The sequence below is a fragment of the Vulpes vulpes genome, chromosome 8 (genome assembly GCF_048418805.1).
Source record: "Vulpes vulpes isolate BD-2025 chromosome 8, VulVul3, whole genome shotgun sequence".
Classification (NCBI taxonomy): domain Eukaryota; kingdom Metazoa; phylum Chordata; class Mammalia; order Carnivora; family Canidae; genus Vulpes; species Vulpes vulpes.
Window position 1 is genome coordinate 30026970 of NC_132787.1, and position 11543 is coordinate 30038512.

General features: G+C 37.1%; 1 protein-coding gene across 1 annotated transcript in view; it reads left to right on the forward strand.

The window, feature by feature from the left end:
* Window positions 1-10407, forward strand: part of SLC15A5 (solute carrier family 15 member 5) — a 130413-nt gene extending 120006 nt beyond the window's left edge. The window contains exons 9-10 of the mRNA XM_072718795.1: window positions 4259-4367; window positions 9304-10407. Of these exons, the coding sequence (XP_072574896.1) occupies window positions 4259-4367; window positions 9304-9451 (257 nt within the window). The 3' untranslated portion in view covers window positions 9452-10407. The remainder of the gene's footprint in view (window positions 1-4258; window positions 4368-9303) is intronic.
* The last annotated feature ends 1136 nt before the right edge of the window (window positions 10408-11543 follow it).

Here is an 11543-nt window from a genome sequence, read left to right on the forward strand (position 1 = left end):
TTAGCATCAATGGGGGCTTTAGTAGTGCAATTGTAAGAAGATGAGGGTTCTACTGAGCAATGCCTCAATTTACCTCTCTGTGCTTTCGCTCTTAATCTGTAAAATACAAGAATTGGTGTAGGTCATTCCATAGTCCTTTTGTCTCTAAAATGGCCGTGATAATTTAAAATAAACAGAAACATTTTACTTAGTATCTATAAGGCCTAATACTCCAGAGTAATTATCGGTTTGCATGTCTCCCCTACTAATCTATGAGCTCCTTTTCTTAAGCAACTTGGAATGCCCATTTGCTGGTACATGAAAACTTCTTAACTAATGATTTTCAAATCAACAAATAAATCTAACTGAACAAGAAATATTTGGAGGACTTCTGAGCCTTGCAAAATATTTTGTGAATGTTCTATTGCTTGTTACTAACTACACTGGTTATACTATTAGAATACTTAACTAGGGTCCACTGTGAGCATTAACATATGGCACTCACTGTCCCCGACTGTTTATGTGGTACACTTCTTCTCCTGTTGTTAACCTTCCTACCTACCCAAGCTAAGATCTGGAGAAGTTTAGTTCATCCCATTCTAGACCTAAAGTCTTCTCTTTGTCTCCTTTTGCAAGGATACCCCAGACTTCAATCAGCTACTGGAAATGTCAGATGAAAAATGGCACAAATGTGAATTACGACAATAAAAGTTTATAAGCTACTAAAATAAAGTTATAGTACCTAAGAGCTGAGTCAACTGACAATGTTAAATGGAACATTTTACAACCAGTCCTGGGATAATGATAAAAAAAAAAAATGGTACATGAAGAACATGAAGAAATATCTGACAGGAAATGGGCCCAAGATCAAGCTCAAGCTACATGATTTTGTATGAGCTACTTCTAAAGTGTGTGTGGGGATTGATAATCTAAAGTTTATGGAGCGCCACCTCTGTATCCAACCCTGACGTCTATTATCTCCTTTACTTCTCATAACAGCTCAGTGAGAAAGGTGGTGTCATTTTAGAGAGGAGAAATCAAGGCTAAAGTGGTCCAATTGGGCAAATGCCCCTAAACAAAACTAGTAAATAATAGAGACAATATTTGACTTCAAAAGTCTCTCTGCTGGGGATCCCTGGGTGGCTCAGCGGTTTAGCATCACCTTCAGCTTGGGGTTTGATCCTGGAGTCCCGGGATCGAGTCCTGCTTCGGGCTCCTGGCATGGAGCCTGCTTCTCCCTCCTTCTGTCTCTGCCTCTCTCTCTCTCTCTCTCTCTCTGTCTATCATGAATAAATAAATCTTTAAAAAAAAAAAAAGCCTCTCTGCCTCCACAGTTGATGCTTTCTCTGTCTTTTCATACTCAAAGCTATCTCTTTACATAGACTGATCATCTCTGTAGAAATCAAACAAATTTTAGGTTTCATGAAGTATCTCTCTGTCCAACTCAATGCTGGGGTATACTCCATGCTATCAATTCAGGTGACCATTCTTACCATGGAGCTTACCACGGAAATTAGCTACTAGGGAACATAAAATTATAGCTAAGCAAAAGCAAAAATATGGGACTAGCATGAAGATTGGCCTTATGAAGGAAGCTGAACACTAAAAATGATATTCAGGCAGGACTATAGAAATGTTCTCAGGAGTTTGAATAAGTGGTATGGCAATCTTTCATTTTATTTTTTAAATAACACCCCTCACAATATGTTTTGTGTTGCTCATAAATTCCAGCTGCCTTTCCCTAACCTTCCTGGCACAACATCCTCCAGTCACCCCTCATGCCCATAATTCCAAGTCATGGCGCTTTTCACCTGTGCCCCTCACACGTTCTCCCGTGGCAAATAGATACAAAAACACTGGCCTGCACAGGGGGAGCTGGTGCCATATCCCAATGGGCTGGTATTTGCTGTAATTGCACAATGTTTTTAGAAATATTATGTTTTACCTTTAAAGATCTTACAAAATTTACATTCTTCTTCCTCATCTGACTTTGTTATAATATAAAGATAGCCTTTTCAATTACTTATTATGGACCAAAACTCATGCTCCAAGAAAAATTAATGTCATGGTAATTCTGAGGCTTCGTGTACTCTGTACAAACTCCTCTTACTCCAGCCAGAGAAACACGGTGATAAAATGGTCTAATCGCATCACATGCAAGGTGCTGATGTGAAATGAAAAGGACAGAAATATGATTGGGATATTAATTCAAGAGAAATAAGGTAATAGGACTGTTTGAATAAGCTTAGCAAGGTGAGTTAGCTCTTCCTGAAAATATGTGTGATGTTATCTCGCCTTAACTTCCACCCCAACTCCTTTCATTCAAATACAATCAAATGTTTAGTTTCTACACACATACACACACCCACTTACCATATACACACACACACACATGCACAGAGCTACCTAGACCCAACAGACAAACACAAAGGGAAACATTCTGTGAAAGTACTCCTATCAGATGAATGCATTATGTCAATATAGCAATCATGCCATTCATTTCTATTGTAATGGAACACAAATTAATAAAATGGGGGAAGCTACCACATAGCTTTAAACTCAATACTAGATTTTAATTATGGGTCCAAGACACAAGCTAATCTTTATGGCTGGTCCATAATAATAGTCGTTGTTAAGTGACAGAAGAGAAACAGCTTTAGACGAGAAGTGGCACAATGAATCACAGCTGTCATACTTATGTACTTGCTGACTACTAACCCTGAACAGAGCATTTAATTCAAATCTCATTTAAAAGTGTGCACTGTCAAGGAAGAGGCCAAGAACCATTGCCTAGTTCAGGAAGTAACTCACAACCCATGTACCAAAGGTAGCCCTGAAGATCAAGTCGATGGGCACATAGCCTGATTACTCTGGTACCACACCCCCCTTCACAACCACTCTAGGAGCTTCTCCTGTAACAAAGCAAGAACATGCCAAACCCTTGGCATCTGACTGCTCAAATAAGATCAATTCTTTTTCTCAAAATGCATAACTTTTGGGGGCAATATTCTACCCATTCAGAATTGCAATTGAATTTAAGTTCTCTCCGTGAAGATAGAGTTTGCCTTTGGAGCAATCTTTTTAACATTCAGTTATACTCAGTATCTATAATATATTTGCTAATGCTAAGATCCCATTGCTGTTCTAAGATTATTGCACAAAGGGGATCCTGTGTGGCTCAGTGGTTTAGCGCCTGCCTTCGGCCCAGGGTGTGATCCTGGAGACCTGGGATCAAGTCCCACGTCAGGCTCCCTACATGGAGCCTGCTTCTCCCTCTGCCTGTGTCTCTGCCTCTGTGTGTGTGTGTGTGTGTGTGTGTGTGTGTATGTATGTGTGTGTCTCTCATGAATAAATAAATAAAATATTTTAATAAAGATTACTGCATAAAAATAAGTGTTGTATATATAATACATTATTTCATATAATGTATTAAATAATAATATCTCAAATTCACTGTAGGAAAGTTGAAAGTGTGTAGAAATATAGATGATATGCATAGATACAGATTTGGATATGGAAAGAGAGAATCATAGCAAAGATTCAAAGCAAAAGTTAAAATTTAGCAGCAAAATAAAGCCAATTACCTGGAATCCTAAGTAGTTTTATGTATACTCACTATTACTCATGTAATAATTTTGTATATAGCAGTTTGACATGATATGGAAGTGGGGGTATGTTATTTAGAAGTATTAATTGGAAGGCATTACTTATCAGGTCAAAAAATATTTTCATGTCAACCAGAGATTGCCAGTAATTTGACAATTAGGGTCTGTGATATTATAATGAGGGGACACTGGTCTTAAGCTGTCAAAATAATTAACATCTGGTATCTATGTGTATTATGTCATTAACTTTACAATTAGAATATTCAACAGACTTTCTATTGTGGTAAATAGTTTTCATTCATTCAATACATATTTACTGAACAATTCCTACATGTCAGGCACTGTTCTAGATACTAGGTATGTAAGGATGAATGAGATATATACATGGTCCTGGTAAATCAGCATAATCAGGGTTATTCTTATAGCCCAGTTCTTCTGAACCTATATTATGTTACGCAAAATCAGCCGTTTTGACTTTCAAAATATTTGGGGTGTTTTGTCACTTTATCGTTAACTACAGAATTAAATGAATTTTGACAATGAGTTTCAAATGAGCTTTTTTGCTTTGTAGATATTATTGAAGCAAATAAATCTCTGTGAATAGTGGAACGATAAAACATTCACAGAAACTTATAACTCTGCAGTTGAATAACAATTACATTTGTTCCAAACAGGCAATTGGTTTCCAAACACATTAAACAAAGGCAATTTAGAAAGCTTCTTCTTCTTTTTGGCATCATTAACGTTGTTGAACGTCCTGGGATTCTGGAGTGTTTCACAAAGGTAAGTGTGTGGTAAGATGAGTAATTTCTGAGTCCATGAAATATTGATCTGGGAACCATCACTGAGCCAACGGGAATCCTGTATGCCATGACTGGACAAATTAGCATATTAGAGAAATTTAACAGATTACTCAGAGCAAGAAATTTCAATTTACACTTCACTTTTTCCATTGATCCTTATAATAAAGTTGTGCTTTACTCTAATCTAAAACATGTTCTGAAGGAAGATATTTTTTCTCCACTGTATAGTACCATTTTAGAATTAGAAATAACCATATTGATAATAAGAATGAATGAGTCATTATCATTAAAAGCAAATATCATTAAACAAATAGCTAGAAATCTAATGATGCTTAAGATTTGGATTCCATTCAGGCCTTTAAATCAGCAGTGACCATTTCAAGGTCAATAACAAACTGCAAAATCATTTAGTCAGTCACCTGAGACCATTCAGTGGCTTAATATGTATCATCTACCATCCATCCATCGCCATACCACCTCTCTCTCTCACTGACATATTCTTGGATAGCTGTGTACTTTTGAGTAAATTGTGTAACCTCTCTGAGCCTCTGTTTCTATACTACTAAAATAAAATCAAGAATGCCAATATCTTGTGGGTTTTAGGGATATGAATTTTGGTAGAGGACTGAGCATAATGTCTGTCACATTGTCGACACTACAGAGATCTTTATTTGTCTCATTTCCCTCCATTCACTTGTCTTTTTAGTCATATTTTATCCCATCATTGTCCCTTATCCCTTGCCTAAATCATTCGCTTACTCATTAAATAAATCTCTGTTGGAACACCAGTCATGTGGTGGGTACTGAAGTAAATTAGGACACAAAGTTAGTAAGTCAATAGATGTTTAGTGCTCCTGTGCTTCTATTCTCATAGAGTTTATGGTCCAGTATAGGAGAGAGGCACTTAAATCCCATACAAGGCAGAATTATGATAAAAATCAGAAGTCCTAATGGTTCCCTGAATCTTTAAATTTCTTACCTTCCAAAATGTATGTTATTAAATTAACCCTTCACAATGTATAGTTTCTCTAAAATACCTATCTCAGTCTTGGATTAAAAACAAAATTAGAATATCAGAGAGTCTTACAGAAGAATCCAACAGAGGGGCACCTGGGTGGCTCAGTGGTTGAGCATCTGTCTTTGGCTCAGGTAATGATCCTGGGGTCCTGGGGTAGAGTCCTGCATCAAGCTCCCTGTGGGGAGCCTGCTTCTCTCTCTGCCTATGTCTCTGCCTCTCTCTGTGTGTCTCTCATGAATAAATAAATAAATAAATAAATAAATAAATAAATAAATAAATATCTTTAAAAAAAGAATCCAACAGAAACGTCCTCAGCTTTGTAGCAAAATAAACTCATCAATGAAAACTGAAGGTGAAGGCAAAGCTGCTTTCCGTTCCAGACACCTAAGTGGTGCCCATATGCCAATGCTCATAAACCTTCAGTTTCTCAACTTTTACTTTTCCTCCCCCTGCAAGATCTGACCTTTGTCTTTTCATAAAGTAGTTTAAAAGGCGATCTTTCAAATTAGCCCAGGTAAATCCAGTTCCACGACTTAGCTGTACAAACGTCAGCAAGGTATTTAACCTTGCTAAGCCCATTTCTTCATTTGTAAAATGAAATAATAAGAATAGTAATTGTGCCATAAAGTTGTGGGAGTGAGAAAATGTTCAAAAACGTTAGCTACAGTAATAACAATGCCCTCAGACTTTGTCTCATGCCCCCTGCTTCCTCCTTTTTAATTCTGCTTCTAGACTCATGCAGAGGTGTGGCCAAGATGACCAAAATTATGGGCTGAATTCATAGAAGAACTAGCACTGGAACCAGAATCTATTAGCTCAGGGATTTACTCATTCATTCATTCATTCATTCATTCAACGAATATACTAAGCATTGTTCCAGGCACTAGAAAAAATAGAACTGAAGAAGGCAAAGTACCAGTCTACATGGAGCTAATATCTAGTGCTCAAATTGAATTATTTGTGATTTTTTTTTTTTTATGATAGTCACACAGAGAGAGAGAGAGAGAGAGGCAGAGACACAGGCAGAGGGAGAAGCAGGCTCCATGCACCGGGAGCCCGACTTGGGATTCGATCTCGGGTCTCCAGGATCGCGCCCTGGACCAAAGGCAGGCGCTAAACCGCTGCACCACCCAGGGATCCCAAATTATTTGTGATTCTTTCTCTGTGATTGTCAGACATGTAAATTAGTATAAAGTAGTGAAATATGGTGGAGTGAGGTACAGAGAAGGAGGCAGGCAAGGCTAAACTTGTACAGAGCACCAAATATTGGAGGAACCAAAGGTAAGAAGGGACAAAGTGATAACAGAAGATTTATTTAGAAATAAATCTGATTCTTAGCTTATATTCTCTATTTCCCTATATCTTTTTCCTCCTTTTTCTGTATACTTTTTGAGGAAAGGGGAGAAAAAAGAGAGAACGGTTAAAACAAAGCAGGGAGGAAGGAAATTAATTTTCCAAGTGTTGCGCACGCCTATATCTTGTGCCGCATGTGAGACAAATAACATTTACTCTCCAGCCCCTCCTGTTACCTAAATCTTACCACTTTATAAATAAGAAAACTAAAGTGAAAACCTAGGTAAGTAAATTGACTAGGTTAACACACCTAGGATTAAAACCCAAGTATGTTTGTTTATAAACGCTTTCTCCCATAGTGTGCTATTTCTAAGTGTCATAGTAGAACCCTCTATCTACTCTGTGGCAATCCTTGGACTCCGGTGGGTAGGAAAGAAACCAGTCCCTTCAGTTAAAGTAACCATACCACCATCACCTGTTGATCAGCCACTGCATAGGGAAAGAATGGATGTCACATATCAGAAGAAAAAAGAGTCTGGAAAACTTGCCAGTAAAGATCAAGCATCTAAAACTAATGGCATTAGTGCAGAGGCACACATTACTTTGGATGTCTATTGTCCATTGGGGTAGGATGGGCCAAGCCAGAAGTCAGGCAAGAAATCATATGGAACTTACAGTAGTAGGACATCATGTCTCTGGTGAGGAGTGAATGATTCTGATTTATTTCTATCCTGATTGTGACTATCAAACACTTAACAAACAAGAAGTATGTAAAGAAACAGGAGAAAATATAGATACTCTAGGGAAAGTATTATTGAAACATATTTAGGAATCAGAAAGTACTTGATTGCAATAAACATCGAGTCACAATCCAATTTTTACCAAACCCAGCCATGTTCAGAGCCAGATAACGGCAGCAAATCTATCAAGAACAGGACAATCCCAAGTCATTCTTGTCCCTAAGATTTTGAGAACAATATATTAATTATGAAACAGCATCTTCACCAATAAATAGGTGGCCCTAGACCTGTGTTGGCACCCAAGGGTGCCCCCATCACGGAGTTTTCTGTTAGTGTGATACAACCCTTGCATAAGTCCTATAAACAAGTAAATCTTGTCAGGGTCATTGGGATATCACCTAACTCAGTATAGTTAGGAATTATCTATGAATATTAGGCCAGACTTACTTTTCATTTGTACAGAACAAAAACAAATGAAAAAACCACCCTAAAACATGGCACAGCCCTCTGCCACTGTCTGTGTTAGAGTCCTCCTCCATCAAATCTGAAATAGGCTAAAGGTAACATGTCATAGCTGAGGGTGTCCAGGTTGGGGATGAAGAAAGTAGATAGATAAAGTGTCTCTCCCTAGCTGAAAAGCATGACATAAACATCACTATAGTGCTGAATATAAATATGTATCCCATATTAACTGCTAAAATAAAGATACCACAGATGTTTTAGGGAGGGAGAGCAAAGGGTATTTGTTTTTATAACATCACCACTGTTCCCCCAATGTTGTAAATACATCTTACAGTTGATACCACCACACTAATTTTGCCAATGATACCAGTAATCTTTTGTGCATAACTCATAACAATTATTGAAAGAGACATAAATCAGAGACAAAAGACTAGTTATTCAAGTACATTCTTCTCTTGCAGTTTCTTTTAACAATATATTGAGAGGGAAAAGAAGGCCTAATAGACTTTGGAAAACTTCACAGATCAGAAGTAGATGTCTGTCCCCAGAGGCCTACATGTATTTGATAAGATTGGACTTATCGCCCATATTCATTTGTTCAACCAGTATTTGTGAACATCTGCTGTGTACAAGATCCTGGGGACATAGCAGTGAATAAAGCAGTCTGAAGGTCAAGTCCTCCTGAAGCTTACTCAAAGGTGTTTAAGAAAATAATGTGTCTTTAGACATAGTATACCATAGAACCAAAAGATTCTGAATAAGAACTTGATTCCAAACCAAGGCTCACATGAGCCCCAAGGAACTTATTTAAACTTTTAGAATTTCAGTTTCCCTATCTGTGAAATGGGGATAGTAATATCATCCTTCCAGGCTTATAATGAGAATTCAATAAGGTCGAATGGGTATAGTGCCTTAGCATGGTGGCTGGCACTTCAAAGACACTGAGGAAAACCAGGCATTCCTCGGGTCAGGAGTGAAGGGTACACATTCTAGAAATGTATTCATGGATTTCTTCTTTGACAGTGGTGCTTTTCACATAGGTTCGAGACCGAATTTACAAATCCCCCATGCATCTGATGAAGCTTTCATGAGTCCTGGCCTCCAAGAACATTGTTGAGTTGTTAGGGTTTCAGACTTTCCAAGTCTCTTGCTGTCAGACCATTGCAGATTGTAAAAGAGCGCCATCCAAAGGCCCTTATGAGAAACCTTAATACGACCTAAAACTCCTTTAGTCGCTTTATAAAAGACTGTTTTGGTGAGCAGGGCTCTTAAATAATCATCACTGTTGTGCCAGTATCTATGGGCCATAATAAAAAGTAGACAAGCACAGGAAGAAAGCAAATGATTTATCAAGTCATCTACATCTGGTCCTAAAAAAAAAATCTTTCTTTCTTTCTTTTTAGGTATTGTAATCTAAATCATTTTAATGCCCAGAACATCAGTGGATGTAATCTTGAAGAAACACTTCTCCTCCATGAAAAGTCTCTGAAATTTTATGGCAGTACACAGGAAGTTTCTCCGAGTATTGATCTTTGGGAGACAGCCCTATGAAACTATATTTGACTCTACCTGTCTTATGAGCAAAGTATTCATTGTTTTCTACAGCTGAACATCCTATGCATTTTAGTTTAAGAACTAATATGTATGGGAGTGACTTTATGAATATGATCTGCGTACTTTATTTATAAAGACCAATCATAACTCCTTTAGTGAACTATTATGCCTTTTACATTAACACATTATACATTACAATAAAGTAATTTCAAAGTCTGTCAGTACTCCAACAAAATGACAATTCCATATATATTACAATATTTTGTAACTTTTTACAATAATGGTTCAGCCACTAAAAGCAATATAAATTATATTTGTTAGCTTTAATGTACTAATAGAATCAAAATAATCATATATTAACATTATTCCTTTCTACATGTCTATTGAGCACTTATTACATGCCAGGCCTTGTGATCATGTACTGTCTATGTCTGACTAAATAATAAATCTATATGTTATTTCATATAAATCCATATGTATGTATCTAATAATCTTGATGTTACACTATCAAGTTATGAAGTAAGGAAATTTTCTCTGAATTGAAAAGCAATGTTAACTAAAATAGAGGTTCTTAACAAAGAAAGAATATTCACATACTGAAGGAAGTATAAAATAAAGGTAAATGATGGAATGATTTAAAGGAAAAAGGAAAATTGGAGAAGGTAAAATGAGTGTTGAGAGGTGATAAGTGATAAATCCAATAGAGAAACTTAAAGCAATTCCCTAACCCCAATGACATCTTTTGGTGTCCAGTGCTACCAATTTAGACACATCTACAAAATCATCTTCCAAAAGATATTCTTCCTGTATAAACAAAGCAATGTGGAAACTCATATAAAAAATAATGAACTGGGGCACCTAGGGCATCTGACTCTTGGTTTTGGCTCAGATCATGGTCTCAAGGTCACAAGATCAAGTCCCACATCAGGCTCCGCATTGAGTGTAGAGTCTGCTTAAGATTCTCTCTCTCTCCCTCAGTCCCTCCCCAACTCCCTGTCCCTCCCACTGTAAAAGAATAAAATAAAATAAATAATAATAATAAACTAACGTAAAATAAAATTAATGCCCCGTGCCTTTGTAGTAGTGCTTGTTAAAGTTTGGTTGAGGGTCACCTACTTTAGGAGAATCTTTCTGGTCCCTATCAAAGACTACTTTAACCCTAATCTTTTTCCAGGAACAGTGGTTTTAACAAATACACCTGAATCATTCCCGTGCTCCCTAAAGTATAAGCACCACTGCTTTCTAGGACAATTCACAGTGGATAGGATAGGTGGGTTTATCAGCAATTGCAAATGGTTCTGCAATTAAGCCCCTCCCCTGTGTAGGCCTAAAATATTTTAGAACTATAGAATAAAAGATTTATTCATCTTGATTAGATATGATATGCATTTTTAATTGCAAAAGAGCAGCTGTAAAGCACCAGGTGTTTCTCTTACTCAAACGATTTTTTGTTTCCTTATTTGTTTTGAGGACAAAAAGACTAGCTCTTGCACACATGAATTCTTACCCTGTAACTTTTCCAAATCTTTCTCTTTTTTGTATTTGTTCTCTGACAAAATAGCAAGGTCAACCCCTGGATATGTCTTGGAGGTTTTCTTTGCTGCAAAAGGTTAAATGCTACGTTTGCAATTTGGGTTTAATGAACACCCAAAATATCAAGAAACCTTTAAACTCCTCATCTTAGTACAAGTGAGAAGCTCTGGCAGTCTCTCTCACCACTAGAAAAAAGGGTCTGTTTTATTTTGTTGTTGTGTGTGTGTTTTTTAAATTTGCCTTCATCTCCCTAATTTCTATATCAGAATAGAAAAAAGTGCTCATTATGCTTTCACTCGTCCTTAGAGATGAAAAGAGATCTACAGAATTATAAAGTTGACCCAAAGCAAACACCAAAAGAGCTTAGAATTCTCACATTGGGGTTGACACTTGTGATTAGCTAAATTGCAGTAACTACACATGCCTCCATTCGGAACAGGATGCATTCACACTGCAGTTTCTTCTCTAGAGCCTAGCAACATTATCATTGAGCACCTGGAATAGTTTAGGCATTAAGTGTAATTGGTTTTGCTTTACATAAATCTGTAGCTTTGTA